This window comes from Heloderma suspectum, chromosome 1, assembly GCF_057233095.1.
Source record: "Heloderma suspectum isolate Gila_16-S chromosome 1, 16-S_ref, whole genome shotgun sequence".
NCBI classification, from domain to species: domain Eukaryota; kingdom Metazoa; phylum Chordata; class Lepidosauria; order Squamata; family Helodermatidae; genus Heloderma; species Heloderma suspectum.
Window position 1 is genome coordinate 288,952,707 of NC_139458.1, and position 21,558 is coordinate 288,974,264.

At 41.5% G+C, this 21,558-nt stretch overlaps 1 protein-coding gene across 1 annotated transcript in view; it reads right to left on the reverse strand.

Moving 5' to 3' along the window:
• Positions 1-21,558, reverse strand: part of LOC146359210 (dystonin-like) — a 422,334-nt gene that overhangs the window by 273,568 nt on the left and 127,208 nt on the right. The window contains exons 6-9 of the mRNA XM_084826836.1: positions 11,779-11,868; positions 11,173-11,271; positions 5,020-5,097; positions 1,703-1,795 (exon numbers count right to left, since the gene is read on the reverse strand). Of these exons, the coding sequence (XP_084682962.1) occupies positions 1,703-1,795; positions 5,020-5,097; positions 11,173-11,271; positions 11,779-11,868 (360 nt within the window). The remainder of the gene's footprint in view (positions 1-1,702; positions 1,796-5,019; positions 5,098-11,172; positions 11,272-11,778; positions 11,869-21,558) is intronic.

Consider the following 21,558-nt stretch of genomic DNA (forward strand, 5'->3'; position numbering starts at 1 on the left):
GGGAGGAGGCTTCTAGATGGCTTTGCCTGCCATGTTGAAAGCACAGAGGTTATTCCTAGTACTTTAAAATTTAGGTACTGAAGTACTTTATGGCCTTGTGTTTTGTTCTGATTTTATTGTTCCTTAAATCTTTTACCATTTATATTTCTAATCAGGAATAGAAATAAGCTCTCCAACTGGCACATATTTAGCTAATGTTTTGGAAATGTACTTATCTCACTACAAAAAAATGCAAATAGCATGGCTTAAATACTCCGCATATTCTTCAACAGCAGATAAACATTTAAATGCTGCACCACAGTTCATATCAATGCTGCTGTTTTGGTAAATGAGGATTAAGATTCATGCAGGCAACATCATTTACAAACAAACTGCAGCTTTCAGGCACTGAAGCTGAGAACCAATAATACCACATACCATAAGGATCAGGAGGATACATTACATAATTCTGTAAGCACACCCAGTGTAATAATTCTAGTGCCATCTAGTGTGATCCAGTACAACCAACACACCCAGAGTTACAACAAGTAAATAAGAGTTGCATTGTAACTGCTTACCACATGATTTGCTCACTCATGAACAAATCCCTAGACATCCCTAGTCTAAGGGTGCACAGCCATCCTGCTCCTTGCCCCAAAAGGGGTCGAACCTTTGGGAACATGCAAATCAAATGCTCACAAAGTTGTGGGGGGGGGGGGGTTGCAACAGTCAATTCAAAAGCTTGTATAAACTGTCCCCTCCCACTGCCTCCCCCTTCCCCTAGGCCCAGCAACATACTTTTAAGACAGAGTAGGAAAGGCTCTAGCAGAGATTGCTTCCCAGGTCCTGGTAAAGTATCTTTTCCAACCAAAGATGGGACTGACCACTAAAACAGACATTACTTTAGATCCGTATCTCGCAGACACATCTTTTTCTTTTTACTTTAGAGCGTGTGTGTGTGTGTGGGGGGATTGGGACCCTACCTTGGGGGTCTCTTTTAAGAACTGGATCAGGCCCCCTATGCCTACTCTAGAGTAAAAATGGGATGGCAGGAGGGGAGACATTGCTGCTAGATACAGATTTAAAGCAATCTGTTTTGGCCCTGGGACTATCAGTTCCAGAATCCATGGAGGAAATTATGTGCATAGTGTCAGTTTGCCACCAGCAATTCTAGGACTGTTAGTATCCACCCCATCCCTAGGCAAAAAACTCACTCCACTGCGGTTTGGGAGTGCTCCCCAATACTGCCTGCATCCTTCCTGGGTGCTGAGGTAAAATTTGGGGAAGGGGAGATACAGTCATGTGAAAAAGAAAGTACACCCTCTTTCAGGTCTATGGTTTTACATATCAGGACATAATAAAAATCATCTGGTCCTTAGCAGGACTTAAAATTAAGTAAATACAACCTCAGATGAACAACAACACATGACATATTACATATGTGCTGTTGTTCATCTGAGGTTGTATTTACCTAATTTTAAGACCGGCTAAGGACCAGATGATTTTTATTATGTCCTGATATATAAAACCATAGAACTCAAAGAGGGTATACTTTCTTTTTCACGTGACTGTAGCAGCAGTCACAGGATGGAGACAAGCGGAGCTTTTGCAAATGTCCCTATCCGAATGTTTGTGACACACCCATAGTCACATCTGACAAGTACAGTCATCGTGCATCAGGATAAAACAGTCATCGTGCATCAGGATAAAACAGTAATCTTACCTGAAAGTGCAAAATTATGGTCCATATTAATCCCAAAGTCAACTTGGGATTCCCATCTGTTATGTCATCATTTCTAATGTTCACCAATTTCACCTGGGGGTGGGGGAGAAACATGCGAAGTAGTTAAAACAAATGGAGCTGAGGACATACATTCTGACTCTCATGTGAGATAGCAATAAAGGAAATACCATTTGCATTCTCAATAGCTGTGATAATAAATACAGTGGGCTACATTTTCCGTTGAGTTCTTTCCTCCTCATGTTTCTCAGGCAAAGCTGAGAATACCTTTGGCAAAGCCAAAATCCCTTTAACAGGAGGAGTGCTACTTCCCCTACTGTCTGCACTGGGAAGGGTGCAGCTGTACTGAGAAAGCCTGCATGAGAAACTGGCCCATGAAAACCAAAGAAAGCAAATTACATTAATCTTTACATGGATAATGCTACTACTGCTAATAATAATAATTAGCATGCTAACAACTCTTCATCTCTTCAAGGAGCTGTGCACACACTGACTAATTAACAATATTAGATATAGTCCTGGAGATTCAGAATTAAGCTTCAGTTGTATTTACAACTTCCATATCCCCTAATTTATACTACTTTGGAAATACTTTGGGGGCCCTATTATTATGCTGAGTTTATTTGCACTATTATTTACTTATTCAGTTGGAGTGAGGATTCTGTGGTGCAAGAGAGACATCTGATACTTATGCTGATTTAAAAAAAACATATTTCGGTACATTGTTTAGGAGGTAATTAAACTGCAGTGGCTTGTGCTTTTCTGACTTGTTCATATTATTACAACTACATTTTACAGGGTATATATGGCACAATTAAAACAATTAAGCAAGATGGAAAGCCTCTATATTTCCAAGTTATAATAGAAGTTCTCAATTTCTAGCAAAATGATATCATATACTTTGCTATGGGATTTCCCAAATACTGAAAAGAAAAAGGAAGGAGGCAGCGCTACAGGAAATTAGAGAAGAAGAAACTCCAAAGATGCACAGAAATCAGTAAGTTTATTAAGGGCCAATGTGATTTGAGTCAAGATACACTCTGGCGGGGGGCTTCTAAATGGGTTTCATCTTCTGATAAAGGCTGCAATCCCATACCTATTTTCCTGGTGGACTTACTTTTGAGTAGACACATATAGCATTGCGTTGAAACTGTCCTTTTCAGATAACATGTATGACTGTTTAAGCAATAACTCTGAAGAAAACAGGTGTAGTCGCCCCTGAGGCTCAACCCACAAGACTTTGCACTAAATAAATCTAATGCTTCCTGTGAAATTTTGTGGTTACCTCCTTTCTTTCCACTAACAGTTTCCTCACAAACAATTTGTGATCTCCAGATCCAAGGTGCTAAAGTGCAGATTCAGAGGCTTAAGTGATCTTTGTTTACCGTTTCCTTCTTTGACTGGTTAATTCAGAACATCAAGTATTTTAAAATTCCAAATGGAAATTATAGAACCAGCATTCCAGGAAATGGATTTCAACAATCCTATACAAATTATTGACCTAATAATGTCCTTCATTCTGGGAAATAGAAGACTTTAGTATCTTTCAGCAACGTTCATTTACTTGATCTAAAAATCATTACAGATATGCAAATAACAAAATCCCCCCCAAAGAAGCAGCAAGTATCTGACAGATAACAGAAGAACCAAGACATGACATAGCACTGAAAATGTCATATATAAAACAGAGCAGCCTCTCTAATAATAATGTAGACATGTGGCAGAGGCTGGGAGGAGGGGAATGAGATGACTTTAAACACTGGCATACACCATATTATTTTGAGAACCAAATCTGCTTTTAATACTCAGGGTTGGCTTACTAAGGGCATGCTCCAGCGAAGTTCAGCATTTTAAGTCACATTCATTTCTGTGGGTGCGCCAAGCATGTTCTAAAATCTCTCCCATGGAAATCAGTGAAGTTCAAATGTGTTTCCGCTACATTGTTTTGTGTCTAGCACTGTACTTAGTTCACTGTTGCAGCAATGGCCCTTGTAATATAAAAGGATTCAACCATTCTTAAAGTATTAAAGTGGCTTACCGGCCATAGTTTCATTGCTTCATTATGATGCCATGCCTAGTCCTCAGCAGGAGGGGGAGGTGAGAGGAATAGGCGCACAGGTTGGCAGGGGGTGGGGGGAGTTGAGTAGCAGAAGTGCTCTTGTGTTGGTTGATGCTGCTGTGGAGGTATGCAGGTAATGGGATGGACAGGGGCCAGGGTGCCCCCCCCATCCTATCCATGCAATTTCTCAAGTCTTTCAGTAGTAGCATTAACTTTTTTCTATTCCCATTCTGAAAATTCATGTAGAAAGGTTTCCAGAAAATGCTTTCAAATGCACATCTTTCTAATGTGGCAATGGCAGTACAAGAATCAGAAATGCAAGTATGCCAGAAAGGATCCAAGGGCATTTAGGAGATTACCATTTATGCATTACAAAGACACACATGTTTGGCAGTTATCTGATAAATTCTCTATCCAATTTCTTGAAATTCTTGTAGGCAACAATAACACATGCAGCCAAAAGCTGTAAAGAATGGATCCATTTATACCTCCTAAAGCTTAAAATGTAGGTGCCAGATTTTTACTGTTTATTCCTTGGAAGTAGACCCCGTTGCTGGCCCATTTACACCACCTAGTTTTTACCCTCTTCTACCAGCTCTCACCAGAGCTGCCTGGAGCACAGGTGGTAGATCTGAGTAGAGAAGGATGCAGATGAGCTGAATACATAACAAGACTCATCCATAGGCTCTGGTCCAACATAGATGGTGGAACAGTCCATTGGGAACGATGCATAGACATGGTCCACTTTTCCACCTCTATGTTTGATGCACCCTAGTAGACTAATAGTGCAATCCTATTAATGTCTACTCAGAAGTAAGGCTCAGTGAATTCAATGGGACTTAATCCCAGTTCAGTATGTATATAGCATTGCAGCCCAATCAATCAGAACACCAATGCTCTGATACTCTTTCTCTCCCTTTTCCTAGGACACATGCAATTCAGGAAAATTAGCAATATTGATTTTCCCTGCTTTGACAGAGAGCAAACACTGGGGGAAATGGTGAGCACATCCAGTAATAGAAGGCCAGGAATGAGAAAGAAAAAAGATATATAAAATTTTATTTCCTAGCGTCAGTCAATGAGGATATCACCCCGTCACTTCTCTGGTTCAGTCCAAATATCACAGCTGACAAATCTTCTTTTAAACAACAATAACATAAAATAAAAAATACAAACTATTTTTCCTGCTTTATCAATTATTAATACATTTTAACTTTGTTTCTTAAGTCTAATATCTTACCTGCCGTCTTTTCAAATAATCAAGTGCAATTTGTACATTCTGTAGTCTGTGAAAACGCATCCGACCTTTCTCTCTAGGCTAAAAACAGAAAATGAAAAGTGTGAAGCTTTGTATGTAACAAATACTACTTATAAAGCAAAGATACCCTTTTAGAATTATCTACTCTGTGTTCCAAAACACTTATATTTGAAGGAAAAAAGGTTGTCTAGAATCTGATGGCTTTGGAAGAAAGCAAGTGGTTTAAATTTTACAGAAGTCTTTTCTTTTTTTGCTGTGGCCTCTTTTTGTTCATTCTGAATACAATGCAGCATCTCAAATGCTTGATGGACTGTCAGAGCTAGGCCATGATCTCACATAAAGGTCCATATAAATAGCCCTTTATACCCATGGTCCATTAAGCTAAAAACAAGAGAGCTACTGAAACATGAATAAGGATCTGCCCACATATCTTGGATTTCAAGATCAAGTTGCAAAACAACACAATGCTTCATTGTGCACGTCTCCTTAGCAAAACATACACATCTATGGTGCAGAGGTATATTTTGAAGTGCAAGCACTCAGCATGACTGTCCTATAGCCACTCCACCATGGAGAGTCCAAAAATGCAGGCAGCTGTGTTGATCCATATCAACAAACCCGTTCTAGCAGTCTTTATCTCCATCAGGAGCAGGTGTTCTGTAAAGCCAATGGGTCTTAATTGCTCATCCAAGACCAAGCCACCTCAAAATACTTTGCATTACTGCAGGGAATAATACAGTGTTGCTGGGAAAATTAATTTCCACCCAGCTACTGTGAGGATTGCAACGGGAACAGGGAAGTCTGAGGGGGCTGGCAGATGAGGTTAGTGTCCCCAGGAATAAGTACTGGTGCTGCGTCCCCACTAATAACTGGTGGTGCTGCATCCCTGTGAGCTCTGCCTCCACTACACCACTTACACACATAAATATCAGGTCTATTTTGAATACATCCATTCTGAGTTGGGGTTAGCTGTACCACAATACATGACTCACTCCATGTTGTAGACATGCTGGGATCCAGCTCAGTTTTGACTCAGCAGAGCAGGAAGCACACAGAGGAACTGGCTCAGAGCAGGCCATCCAGATAAAGGGCTGAATGTTCTACTTTAGTTGTTTATTAATGCAGACAAATGTTTACTTAGAAGACAGATTAAATAGGAACAATGTAACTATACAACTTAACATATTGAGCAGGTGCGTTCTAATTTTGAGCACAAAGTGAAGCACGTTAAAGTCCCATTAATTTCAATAGGAGAGTTAAACCTGTGCCAATTTTCTCCCATTTGAATTAAAGGTAGTTAAAAGTGCTTCACTTTAGATGCCCTCTATTGGCAATTTATGATTTAAAGGTGCAGGTGCACCCAATCCATATCCCCACCAGTGTTATTTGGCAAGGTATTAGAATTAGTGCACCCCACTTAACCCATAAACTGCTTTTAAAGCTCTATTAAGTTTGATAAGGAGTTTGGGAACATGGTTTAAGTGTTACAGCTTATTTCTGGAGAGCTTCCTTTTTAAGCAGCTGACCTCCTCCCCAAACTGCTTTCAAGACCTCAAACATGAGAGAATTTTAAAAGCTGTATGGACAGCCAGCCAGGTAAGTTACTTAAAAAGGAAAATTATCAACTGTATGTATTTATGTATGTATGTATGTATTAATTTAAAACATTTGTATCCGGCCCTATATCATTAGGATCTCAGGGCGGCGTACAGATAAAACTAATTTTTACTCATCAAACACATCCTGGACCACATGCTTTGTGAGCAATTGTCCAAGTGCTTCTGTTGTACAATCTCAGTTAACTACACTGGGGCTTCCCACACAACTCCACTGAAATGAATGGAGATTAAAGAGCAGTAGTGCTTGCTAGAATGCACCACCAATATGCCAAGAGGCATGTTCTTGTTTAACAAGGTGCATTCTACGAAGAACCAGTGCTTGGTAAAATGCATCCTATATTTAGAATGCACCCTATTATTCATTTTTCCTTAAAGGAAATCATGTAAAATGTAGAGCGTAGGGACCATTTCACATATTATGTAGAGATAAACCAATGTTTGCCACCAAGCATATACCCAAGGAATTGCAATTCATTATGGTTTGCTCACAAGTGTAACTGTATGATTCACATATTTGCAAGCATGTTTTTTCATTTTAGGTGGGCATTCACTTAAAAGATATATGATGTGTAAAGTGGCCCACAGAGCCTGTTTCATAAATACATATGAGAAATGTTACATCAGAATTGGAAAAGCACATGGATTTTTCAAGGAACACCTGTGACTAGGATACTGTATTCCCACTAACCCCTGCTAATTCACCTTCCTTAATAATCCATGCAGATGGCCAATTCTGAATGGCTTAAAATATTCCCCATGTGTATTCAATCACAGACATTATTCAAAACGCACTAGAGGCAAGAGCACATTGGAAGAAACCATCCCCACATTTTTTTTCTTGTAGAATGCCAAGCATTACCACATAGTTGTGCAACCTGTTTCTTAGAAATACTTGCAAAACATAACATGCATGAAGAAAGCTAAATAAGTTATTAAGGAAAACAAAACCAACAGATTAATGATAAACATGGCAAAACCGCATGCAGTTAGTGTAAAATCACAAAGAGGAAGAACTACACAGAAAAAAGGCAGTGTTTGCTTGGCCATCAGAGAAAAGCTATGGTAGAAAAGTTGCGTTTATGTGACTGTATAATCCAGAATATTAATGCTTTTCTTCCTGACTTCAGATTTTTCACAAACCTTTGCAAAAATGGGCAGAAGCATGCTACAACACAATATGAATATTTCCTCAGAAAACTCCATAAAGCCAGCCAAAAAAGTAAGGGCTCAATCTGCACATATCACTACAAGAGCCCTCAAGCTGCTTTCTTCTTCTTTAAGGCAACCACAAGCTACTGAGCACTGCAATATGCTCCCCAATATCCAGAGCCCAATAGGAGTTGCTGTTTGTTTCTCATGTGCTCTCAGTAAGACCAAGCACCCAGCAGCCCTCATTCCTGTTGGGCTTTGAGAGCCATTCCCCCATGAACCATAGCTCAGGAGGGGAGAGTGATTTGAAGACACACACACAAAATAAAACCAAGCAAGAATAAAGAACAATGGTAAGCCTCGGGAAATCCACATTCCTAGCAGACTACTTGCTAGCTGGTAGCTGTCTTTGCTCAGCCAAACAGTTGCCTGGTAAAAAGGAGTGTGGCTTGGGTCTCACAGCTGTTTATGGGTTTACCCAAGACTAGTTCCAGATTTGAGGAGGCCGTGGGCAAAGTGACTTCTGGCGAAGCTCCTCCTCCATTGGTGGACTGGCCCTCCTGCACTTACCTGATGGTGGAGGCCGGGACCAACAACCACCCAAGCAGTGCCACACAGCTGGGTCAGGTTGCCATTTTAATTTCCCACAATGGCTCAGGGTGCTGTTACAGAGGGATATCATGGTAAATTAAAATGACAGCTGCACCCAGTTGCCTAGTGCTGCTCAGAGCTTTGAGCCAGATTTTCTTTTTAAAAAAGAGGTGGACCTGCCAGGGTACTGGAGTCCTGGAAACTGCCTAAGTATGCCAGGTGCTGATGCTGGGCACTCACTTTGCTCCAGTCCCAAACATGTCAGTACCATCATGACACAATGACTTGGGGTTGGACTCGATGGTCTTATAGGCCCCTTCCAACCCTACTATTTTGTGACTTTATTCATCAGGGGAGAATAACCTACGGCAATCATAAAATGTCTAGGACTGAATATTCACATTATGCCAGCAATGCAGGAGCTACTTCAATGCAGTTCCTTCTCACATCATCAAGGTGATGAAGGAAATTCTGGGCCACATGGGAGTAGCCCCCACTGTATTAGTATAGCCCCCGTTTCTGGAAGCAGCTCCCATACCAGTGTCATAATAGGAATTTTAGACCCAGTTGTACAGAAGCAAGCATAAGCAAATTGAAATGGCATGCTAGCATTAATGTTATGGACTGAACAATATAGCCAGTGAACCACATCATTTGTATGTATCCAAACACAACAATAAAAAATATACCCTAATCATTTGTGTTTGTCTTAAACAAACGCCACATTCCTTTGAAATATCATGTGTGTGCCAGAAAGAAAGATGAGAAATACCAGGGAGCGGGGGAGGAGGGAGCATAAATTAAAATACAATGTGAAGTCTAACTTAAAAAGTTTAGTGACCACTTACTGTGGTATCCTTTCATTTAAGTCAAGGGCTACAATCCAACAACACTGCACTTAGGACTTGGATCCTAAGTGTCCCTTCCATGGATGGAAGGACTCCATCCATTCGTGGAAGGCCTTTAATCCAGCAGAAAATCCTTTTGGTGGAAGGGTTGAGGCAACCCTCAGTAGCCCCTGCCACTGTCCCGGGGAGTGCCCCAATTTATTATTTATTTATTATTAACTTTTATATACCACCTTATTTGTTGAAAAGCCATCAAGGTAGTACACAGCAATTTAAAATAATCTGCTCCAATGGTACAAGGGGCTTTAGGGGGAATAGATGAAAGATGCCTCTTCCACCAACGGGAATGCCCCATGAGTGGAATTCTGTTCATGGGATGCTTCTGCTAGTGGAAGGGAACTCAGGACCCAAGCCAACAGGCCTAAATGCCCTTAACACTGTGTGAAGTTATGGCCAAGAGCAATACACATGAGGAAGCGGCCAATGAACTGCTGAAGGCAGCATTGCTTAAAATAAACTACTCTAGAGTAAGTGCTTTAAGGATTGTGCCCTAAATATGCCTTTACAAAAAAATGGTAGTTGATGTACACAGTTAATAGTGCAAACCTACACCTAACTACTCAGAAGTAAGCCCCAGTAGGTTCAATGGCACTTTCTCCCAGATAAGTGTGTATAGGGCTACAGCCTTCAGCTTTCAAACTTTAATAGACAAAATTCTCATGCATGTAGCACACACAGAGAGGGAATTGGAAAATGGTTTGAATGCACTGTGCCCAGAAAGGCAGGGATGATGATGATGATAATAATATCCATGACAGAAAATAAGAGTACAAGACATTATAGGGAAAATATCTTTACGTTACAATAAAGCCGGATCTGTCTGAGATATTTTCTGAGCCTTTGTAAAATACACAAAAGTTTCAAAAGCATAAAAACTTGGCAACATATACAAGTGCATCCAAGAAAAGAAGGGACCTCAAAGTATCTTTTGGTTTTAGTATGAGAAAGATTTTTTTAATGTCAATTTCGTAGAGGAATGAAGCAACCTGTTTAGGACAAATCAGTACTCAGTGTCTTGCCATACTGTTTATAAGCAGATATTTCCCATCTGGAAGACAAAAGGCATTATTAAAAATGCTACCTCAGCTTCTGCTGCTATAAAAAGAAACCCTATGAAAAAGCAAGGTATCTGTTCAGTGAAGCATCACTCAAATCTGTATCAGCTATCTCTATATCTGTTGGGTAAAAGTTATTACATCTTCAGTCAATGAATTCTCCAGTCCACAAATACACTGAACTTTATGGACTAAAACTGCATTTGATCACATTTGTCCCTCAATATCCTTGTCTCTCCCTTCCCTCCCCTCCCATTTATTGTCTTCGGAACTGCTGAAAATTTTATTGTACGCTCCTTGGGGTAGGGACCTTTACTGCTCCAGATTAAATGGAGCATTAAATGGAGATTTAACACAATCACATTACCACATTCAAACTGAAATTAGTTAGAACTCGTTTTACTAAATTTGTGGCATCATTCATCCATCATTAAAAGCATTGTTGGCACATCTGTGGCATCACTGCAAAATAAATAAATCTGAAATGCTTTAAATTGTTGCAGTTTGAAAACGGGACTCATTTAAAAAGAGACAATCCGCCAGCAATAGAAGAGAAGCTGAGCAAAAGGTTTTCTGTAACTTTCCAGTCATTTCAGAGGGTCCTAATGGATTGCCCAAAGTCATTGGCATTGCCAATATTATTCTACATTAGAAGTGTCTCCCACAATTCCATCTCCCACCCCCACCCCCATGCACCCACCCAATCCTTTCTAATAAACTACTGCACAGCACCACACTGAAACGTTACTTTCAAATTAGCAGTCACCACTCTTCAAATACTACATTAGTAGAGTTATGGGGGTCGGCACCTACCCCCTTATCCTCATCCTCCTCATCCTCATGCTCTTCAAACGGGCATGCTTCTGTTGAACTCACCAACCGTAAGGTCTTCAAAAAATCTCGCTCCCTTGGCTAATGAACATAACAGACAGGAGACAGGAGAGCAAAGACACAAGACAGACCACAAATGAAGAGAAGAATATGAACAGAAGAATATAATGAAGGGAACAAGTGCCGAGCAAGGGAAGTAATAATGCTCACAACGAAAGGAAATGACACCAGAGTGGGGTGTTAGACAATTACAGGTGGGAGCCTTTTTTCATTGCTACTTGTAAAATTGTGGTATTTAATGGGAAAAGAATATTTAGCATCCCACATTTGCTGGAGAATTTTTTAAAAACAAACATAAAGTCTGAAAAGACAAGCGCATTATGGAAAGAAGTCTTACAATTATATAAGGGAAGCAGCAAACAATATCACCGAACTATTCAGAACTCACTGATTATATGCAATTCTGACACTTTCTCTTGATTCTCCTAGTTACAGAAACACTGAATTAAGAGAGAAAGCCAACAACCAGTATCAATTAAATTTGCAACCATACTGAAGCCCAAGACTGAACAAAGATTAAAAGCTCACCAAGGTGTCTCCTGAAAGAACTTCTAAAAGTGAAATCAAGTTATGTCCATCTCTCAGGTCTTCATACAGGTCATTCACATGCTTGCGAACCTACAGAGAAAATCAAATACAAAGTCAAGATGTTGTCTTTCCAGCTGATGTGTAGCCCAATCCTATGTATATTCATTTCAAAGCAGGTCGTACTGAGTTTAACAAGCCTTACTCCCAGATAAGTGTACATACGATTGTAGCCTCAGAGTGATAAATTAATCATGTTGTTCTTCAGAATACACAGACACTTACTGAGTTCAATCACAGTGCACCGAAAGATGTAAGAACAGCTAGCAGAAGAGTATGTCACACACACACACACACACACACACTACACAGAATTTGTAATTTGTTCCACAAATTCTTAATAGTGAGAAGAAGAAGAAAGGCTATGAGGTAAAAGAACACATTACAACAATAATGTCAACAACACTGAGCAAGCAAATTCACATGAACCAAAAGAGTACCTGAACTTGTTGCTACAGGTTATCAAATGCGGAGTTCAAGCTAAAATTGTATTTCTATCATTTAATCAAGAAGATCAATTTGTCAGAGTGGACAGGTTTACTGTGACTCCTCAAAAGTTGGGGAAAATGTTTGAGAGATTAATTTGGTGAATTGTGGAGACATCTGGTGAACTGAGGAGCCCTTCCATTCACAGATGGGACCGAGATCTAGTAAAGGATCCCACTGGCGGAAGGTGGGGAGAAGGCACTTTTTGCTGATTCCCTTCCTCTTGCAGCCCTCCCACCATTCAGAGGGTGCTGCAGCCTTCCGGAACACATTTTCAGGGGTACAAGAGGCTGCAGGGGGAAGGGGAAATTGGTCTCCTCTACTCCTTCCATTGGCATGAGCATCTGTGAGCAGAACTCCACTCAGCGGATGCTCCCATTAATAGGAGTAAACTCAAGATCCTGGCCTATTTCTTTAAATCTGCAGGAAAAATATATTGATTTTATTTTTAAGAATTACAGAGAAGCTGCATATAGTACTCATTCTTGTTTCTCAAACATTGTCTACTCTGTGGAAATGACATCTTCATAACACAGTCCTTTAATTGGTCCAGTGTACTCTGGTCACACACCAGTGACTAGTGTGTACCATGCTTGTAACCAACTGAGGACAATATTATTCAACTGTATGAACCTGGGTGGTATTTCTTTGCTAATGGGTGACATGAAATTATTTGCTATATGGGTGATAGGTTTATATATTTTGATTTGCAATTGTTGTTCAGTCATTCAGTCGTGTCCGACTCTTCGTGACCCCATGGACCATAGCACGCCAGGCCTTCCTGTCCTGCGCACTCTCCCGGAGTGTGCTCAGGTTCATATTCATTGCATCGGTGATGCTATCTAGCCATCTCATCCTCTGCCATCCCCTTCTCCTTTTGCCTTCAGTCTTTCCCAGCATCAGGGTCTTTTCCAGAGAGTTTTCTCTTCGCATTAGGTGGCCAAAATATTTCAGCTTCAGCTTCAGTATCTGTCCTTCCAATGAGCACTCAGGGTTGATTTCCTTTAGGATGGACTGATTTGACCTCCGTGCAGTCCAGGGGACTCGTAAGAGTCTTCTCCAGCACCACAGTTCGAAAGCATCAATTCTTCGGCGCTCAGCCTTCCTTATAGTCCAGCTCTCACAGCCATACATTACTACTGGGAAAACCATAGCTTTGATTAGACGGACCTTTGTCGGCAAGGTGATGTCTCTGCTTCTTACTATGCTGTCTAGGTTTGCCATAGCTTTCCTCCCAAGCAGCAAGCGTCTTTTAATTTCATGGCTACAGTCACCGTCTGCGGTGATCTTGGAGCCCAAGAAAGTAAAATCTGTCACTGCTTCCATTTCTTCCCCTTCTATATGCCAGGAAGTGATAGGGCCAGATGCCATGATCTTAGTTTTTTTAATGTTGAGTTTCAAACCAGCTTTTGCACTCTCCTCTTTCACCCTCAACAAGAGGCTCTTGAGATCCTCTTCACTTTCTGCCATTAGGGTGGTATCGTCTGCATATCGGAGGTTGTTGATAATTCTCCCAGCAATCTTAATTCTGACCTCTGATTCATCCAACCCGGCATTTCTCATGATGTACTCTGCATATAAGTTAAATAAGCAGGGTGACAATATGCAGCCTTGTCGTACTCCTTTCCCAATTTTGAACCACTCGGTTGTTCCATGTCCGGTTCTTACTGTTGCTTCTTGACCCTCGTACAGGTTTCTCAGGAGACAGGTAAGGTGGTCTGGTACTCCCATCACTTTAAGAATTTGCCACAGTTTGTTGTGATCCACACAATCAAAGGCTTTAGCATAGTCAATGAAGCAGAAATAGACGTTTTTCTGGAATTCTCTTGCTTTCTCCATGATCCAGCGAATGTTGGCGATTTGATCTCTAGTTCCTCTGCCTCTTCGAAACCCAGCTTGTACTTCCGGTAGTTCTCGGTTCGCATACTGCTGAAGCCTAGCTTGTAGGATTTTGAGCATCACCTTGCTGGCATGTGAAATGAGCGCAATTGTGTGGTAGTTTGAACACTCTTTGGCGTTGCCCTTCTTTGGAATTGGAATGTAAACTGACCTTTTCCAGTCTTGTGGCCATTGTTGAGTGTTCCAAATTTGTTGGCATATTGAATGCAGCACTTTAACAGCATCATCTTTTAGGATCTTAAATAGCTCAGCTGGAATACTGTCATCTCCACTAGCTTTGTTGTTACTAATGCTTCCTAAGGCCCACTTGACTTCACTCTCGAGGATGTCCGGCTCAAGTTCAGTGACCGCACTATCATGGCTATCAAGGACATTACTATCATGGCTATCAAGGACATTAAGATCTTTCCTGTATAGTTCTTCTGTGTATTCTTGCCACCTCTTCTTAATCTCATCTGCTTCTGTGAGGTCCCTGCCTTCTTTGTCCTTTATCATGCCCGTCTTTGCACAAAACGTTCCCTTGAGGTCTCCAATTTTCTTGAAGAGATCTCTAGCCTTTCCCATTCTGTTGTTTTCCTCGATTTCCTTGCATTGTTCATTTAAGAAGGCCTTCTTGTCTCTCCTTGCTATTCTCTGGAACTCTGCATTCAGTTGGGTATATCTTCCCCTTTCTCCCTTGCTTTTCGCTTCCCTTCTTTCGTGAGCTACTTGTAAAGCCTCATCAGACAGCCACTTGGCTTTCTTGCATTTCTTTTTCTTTGGGATGGATTTCGTTGCTGCCTCCTGAACAATGTTACGGACCTCCATCCATAGTTCCTCAGGCACTCTGTCTATCAGGTCTAATCCCTGAAATCTATTCCTCACCTCCACTGTATATTCATAAGGGATATGATTTAGGTCATACCTGAATGGTTTAGTGGTTTTCCCTACGTTCTTCAATTTCAGCCGAAATTTTGCAAGAAGCAGCTCATGATCTGAGCCACAGTCAGCTCCAGGTCTTGTTTTGACTGACTGTATGAAGCTTCTCCATCTTTGGTTGCAAAGTACATAATCAATCTGATTTCGATATTTCGGTGATGTCCATGTGTAGAGTCGTCTCTTGTGCTGTTGGAAAAGAGTGTTGGCTATGATCAGCGTGTTCTCTTGGCAAAACTCTATTAGCTTTTGTCCTGCTTCATTTTGTACACCAAGGCCATGCCTGCCTGTTATCCCGGTGATTTCTTGACTTCCTACTTTAGCATTCCAGTCCCCTATGATGAAGAGGACATCTTTTTTTGGTGTTAGTTCTAGAAGGTGTTGGAGGTCTTCATAGAACCGATCAACCTCAGCTTCTTCGGCATCAGTGGTTGGGGCATAGACTTGAATTACTGTGATGTTGAATGGTTTGCCTTGGATTCGTACTGAGATCATTCTATCGTTTTTGAGATTGTACCCCAGTACTGCTTTTCCCACCTTTTTGTTGACTATGAGTGCTACTCCATTTCTTCTAAGGGATTCTTGCCCACAATAGTAGATATGATGGTCACCTGAATTAAATTCGCCCATTCCTGTCCATTTTAGTTCGCTGATTCCCAAGATGTCGATGTTCAATCTTGCCATCTCATGTTTGACCACCTCCAGCTTACCTTGATTCATTGATCTGACATTCCAGGTTCCTAAACAATATTGTTCTTTACAGCACCGGATTTTCTTTTCACCACCAGACACATCCACAGCTGAGTGTCCTTTCGGCTTTGGCCCAGCTGCTTCACACTTTCTGGCGCTACTTGGAAATGCCCTCTGCTCTTCCCCAGTAGTATATTGGACACCTTCCGACCTGAGGGGCTCATCTTCCGGCGTCATCTCTTTTGGCCTTGTGATACGTTCCATGGGGTTTTCTTGGCAAGAATACTGGAGTGGGTTGCCATTTCCTTCTCCAGTGGACCACATTTTGTCAGAACTCTCTGCCATGACCTGTCCATCTTGGGTGGCCCTGCACGGCATAGCTTATGGCTTCACTGAGTTACGCAAGCCCCTTCGCCACAACAAGGCAGTGATCCATGAAGGGGTTGATTTGCAATATCTAAATGTAAAAATACATACTTCATAGGTGATACAGAAATGTTAATTTCCAAAATTGTCCACTGAGGTTTGCCTATTCACCACATTCCCACTAAAATGGGACATCTGCCAATCCTAATGGGATATAATGGAAATGCCTTAATTATTAGCTTTATGCGCGTTAACACCTGTATGTATACTGAAAGAGAAATGGGGAGGACATGCCAAAGCACTTGCTCAAATTCTGCAAAATGTGGCTTATATGGCAGAATTGCAATGGGAGAAAGGTTTTCAAACATGCAGTTCCAAAAATAGATAGCTAACCATGTCCCAAGGCAGCTCAAAGAGGTTGCAAATGATACTGAGATCTGACTTAGCATTTTAACAAGGAATATCACAAGTACATTTTGATTACAAATCCGAACAAACCCACCAATTACTCCTGACAATAATTTCTACAGTTCTACTCACCCACCCACTGCCGCCACCACAAGTGCTCTTATATTAAATGTAACTTAATATGTTTCATTTTTTATCCTTCTATTTATATGGGGTTGATACAGAGAAACATGCCAAGAGAGAGGCAAACCACTCCCCCGCGGCAGTGCCCCCAACCCTTAAAATACTGAATGGGGTGGGTTGTTGCATAGGGTGCTGAGGGCAAAGGGAAGATCACCAAAAACTGGGCAGAGGCACTTTCCACTAGCAATTATAAATTCTACTAGACATTTCTCAAAATATTTTTAAAACCAGGCAGAAAAATCTGTTTTCTAACCAATATAAAACTGATGTAAGACCACTGAACCCTTATAATTAAACAGCCTCCCACTGTTTCTAGAGCAGTATAAATGTATTATTATGGGTTCCTGTGACAAATGGGAATCTTCACCTCCAGCCCTGCAAGGTAGGATAGGCTGTAAGACACACTTTGTTGTTTATTTAAGGGTATTCACTGCCACCACTTGCGTGATTAATAATTCTTAGCCCGCAAATGCGAGAATCCAGGTTCATGGACTGTATTTGTGAAGAAATACAATCAGTTGGGTTCCCATCTCCTTTGCAGGTTCTTGGTATAAACAGTCCCAATTTTGAGTGCTTATATAGATGTCAGGCTCTCCAGATACATTGGGAATTCTACTGGCATAGTGTCTAACTGCTACACAAGTCTCCCTATCTGTATTGAAAGAGGTGGTCTTGGATTGGTATTGATAACTTCCAGGCTTTTGGTCCTGGGTGACTTCAATATCAATGCCCTTGCCATGGCCAAATTATTACCTGGTAAAATGTAGACTATTGGTGTCTCCTAACCTCTGCAGGAATGGGGAAACAGTTCAGTTGGTCTACCCTGATGTCCAATGAGTCCAGCTGGTTTTCAAACAACCCTTTTCCTGCTAACATGCCTCTCCTTTTAATGCCCTAATTGATCCTGAGAATCCAGAGTTGACTGAGATGATTTGTATGAGCACTTCTAAGTATCTTCTTATACGAAATTACAGCCAAATTGCCTCTCTGGCAATGAAATGGTTGGGGAGACAGATGAACACAAATGGAGAAAAACTTGAAATAAGTCCAACTGAACACTGTCTATAGCCCACTTGAAAGCCTACTCAGTGGTGATGAAGAAGTCTAACTTTTCTGCCACCCTCATATCTTATTTGTTTATTTATTACATTTGTATCTTGCCTTTCTGCCAAAAATGACGCTTTAAATGCCATGTGCACACTGATCTCCAGCGGAGCTTTTCCAAGAAGCAAGGCATTTTCTTCTCCTTCTTGACCCCCAAGAAGACTCAAATGAATCCACAGTAGCCTGCTGTGATTCTATATAGTTTGCATATAAAATGTGCAAAATCATCATGGTGACCCAAGAAGCTCCAAGCTGATTATCTAGAACCGTTTTAGTCTGGCTTTAGGTCAGTTGATGTGAACAGTTGATTCTATGGATCTCTCTCAGTGGCTTTTGAAACTACTGCCATAATATCCTTTTGGTTCTTCTTGCAGGGACAGAACGTGTTGAAATGGCTGTGGTAATTCTTGGAGGGTACATCCAAGTACTGAGGAACTAATGAGGCAGTGGAAACCCTGAGCCACTGCCTGGAGACTGTGAGACACAGGACAATGGGTGGACAAACTGAATCTTAATCCAGATAAGTCAGGAATACTGTTGGCTGGGGGATCTGCAGATCTGAGTTTGAGGATAAAGCCAGACTTGAATTCAAACATAGTGAATTATATTTAAAACCAATTTATTATAGATTAGCAGGAAATCTGTTTTCCATTTGCATATTTCAAAAATATGAGGAGTGGGATAACTTAAATTAACTGTGACAACCCCTTGGCAATTTGAATTTTACTGAATAATTATTACTCCTGATAACATCCTAATGAATATGGAATGCCTATCCACACAAACCAAATGCCTACCTACTTGGATGATTTCCTACAAAGCAATCTTATTTTTCAGATAATTACTCTATATATTCAAGGATGATCAAGTATAGTTTGGAATTGTTTGTCTAATGGCCCTCATATACTTTATACTTGTTTAGAGCTGTTTGTGTGTTTATAGAGTGCTGCCAAAAAAGAGGGAAATTGGGTCAAAGTCCTAGCATTATTCTCCACTCTCTGGTGTTGCTTGAGTGCCTTTAGGTGTGTCTGCTAGCTTCTAAATTAGCAGACTTCAAAAGGGGCTATGAAAAAAAGAATGTCTAAGATGCAGAACTTGCTTGCTACACACTAACAAAGGAGTCAAAGTCAAAATAACAAGGATGTATATCAGGGATGGGGAACATCCAAATGCCCTCAGCCTCATTTCAAAAGCCCTCTGCAAGCAATCAGTTCAGACCTCCTGCAAGAGCAATCTCTCCTTTCCCCAGCATTCTGCTCGGGGGGGGGGGAGTGGAGGGGGGAGAGCAACAGTGCGCACGCACGAGAGAGAAAGGGATGACAGAGAGCAAGAGAGAAAAGGGGTGATCCTGCCCACTTTTAGCTCTGACACTACCCGCTGCTGGATTCAACCCTGCCCACTGCTGGTGTATGGCCCTGATATGTTACCCCCAAAGGAATGTGACCCATGTCAGAAAAAAAGGTTCCCCACCCCTGATGTATATCAACACGAGAGGTGTCCCCCCCACACACACACCATGGTTTTCATTCTCAAAATCATAGACCTGTTCCAGTCTCTCAGTAGATGGCCAAAAAGGGCCATGTTAACTGTAAAAATAACAGAAACCACATATATGGACTCCCATGGAGGTAGCAGTTCACATAATCCAGGGGTGTTGAACCTCTTTCATCAATCTGGGGCCGCATGACAGTGGTAGGTGGGACCAAAGGCAAAAGGGGTGGGGCCAAAATGCCACAAATACCAGCATATTGTAGCTGAAAGCTGATCCTGATAGTAACTTCCTGACAGTAACTAAGCCTTAGGAGAGGCATTTCAATCTTTTAGAATTGGGGAAAACTGCACAAAAGCTTGGAAACCATCTAACAATTGATGGTCTGGGGAAAGGGATGTGGCTATCTGGGGAACCCTGGATTGGGACCCCAGCCTCACTGGAGGAGGGAAGAAGGAAGACGTGAGCCTAAGGCTCACTGTGACTCACTCTCAGCATACTGAACTATGGTTTAGTATAATGTGCAAATGTAGCACTGAAGCAACATACATGCACTCACTTTGAAACTGAGAAGGTTGGGCAGCATGACAGGCCTGTCCCTAGCTAAAAGGGGGCAGCCTGCATAATAGCAAAGATGGCAATGTTAGAAGTAGAGTTAAAGGGCCTGATGCTCCTTTTCCCTGGGCCTAGAAAAATATGGAGCCAGGACAGCAGCCAAAAGAAACTTGATGGCCATGTACATTTTGCTCGCAAAGCAGAGCCAAGAAAGTCAAAGCATCTTTACAGGACTGAAATCCTCACAATTAATGTGCACCTTTCACCTTTCTCCCCTGGAAGTCATCCTGGAGGGGGCGGGGGGAGCAATGTCACTCAAATATAGAGGCAAACTTGTCTTTTGAAGGACACTAAATTGATAATGCATATCTTTCCACATGCTAATACGTCTGTTGGCACATGTGTGTGCAAAGATGTTTTATGGCTGCTTCTTGAAATTTCATGTAAGACTCAGCATGCATACCAATCTGAACTGGCGGACAAGGCAAGCTTGCCAACTGAGCTGCCAGTGAAATCCTTGGGACCGTCAGGGCAGGCTGAGAGAATTTGTTAGATCCTTCAAGATTTACTGTGAGAATCTGAGGACTAAGTTATGTGCTGCCTCAGGCAGGCAGACTTGTGCAACATTCATAGCACAGCTGGGTGTGGGAGGCTTGGCAGCTTGGCTGGAGTGAAGATGCCAACCTTTAGGGAGAAGAGACTGTCATTTAATACCATAACTGGAGGAGAGACAAAGAGTATTTGTCAAAATTAAAGTAAAGCGTTTAACCAGCTAAAAGGCTGTGGAAAACAATAATGGCTATTCACAGAATTGGGGGAATGTTCTAAGCAAGGAATATTGATTTTGAATTTACTGTGCATGATTCTTCTTCCTCACCAAGTAAAACAGGTTGTACACTGACATTAACACCATTTGTTTCAGGTAGTTTACTCCTAGTATACCCTGGAAAAAATTCTTGGACAGAAAATCTGCCGTTAGTGTGATGCACCAAGAGCAAAAGAAAACAGGCCCCCTGCTCCCCCAAATCCACCACCTCCTTCTTGTTCATCTCTAAATACTCGTGCTCCCAGTTTCAAGTGAATTAACCACTTTGAACACTATAAATATAGAATCTGCCTGTCTAGGTACTTATATAGAGGCTGGCACACTTGTGTCTGTTCACAGACCTCACTCCAGCACCCTTTCACCCTGGCCAGTCTCATAGACACTTAGACTGACCACAGCACAGCTGAAAGTCTAAAACAAGAAGAAAAATCTGAATGCAGTTTATACAAGTATCTTATAAATTTCCCTGATGGTCCTCAGGCATTTGTGTCCCTCAAATAGAAAAGAGAAAAAAGGAGGCTAGCAAAACTTTATGGAGATCTATGCCAAGAACTAGAGAGGGCCATTGGTGGTGAGAGACGACTTGCCTGCATCAGCTCCTATTCCCAGGACAGTAATGGCTTGAATTACTGATTTATAAGCACTGTTCATAGGAGTCCTGGATATCAGGAATTTCTCAGTGAGATTGCCAATGGTGCACAAACTGAGAGAACATGCCCTAGGATCCGTTACAACAGGGGTGTTGAATCTCAGGTCCATGGGCAAAATCCGGCCCACCTGGTGGCCAAATCTGACCCTCTGG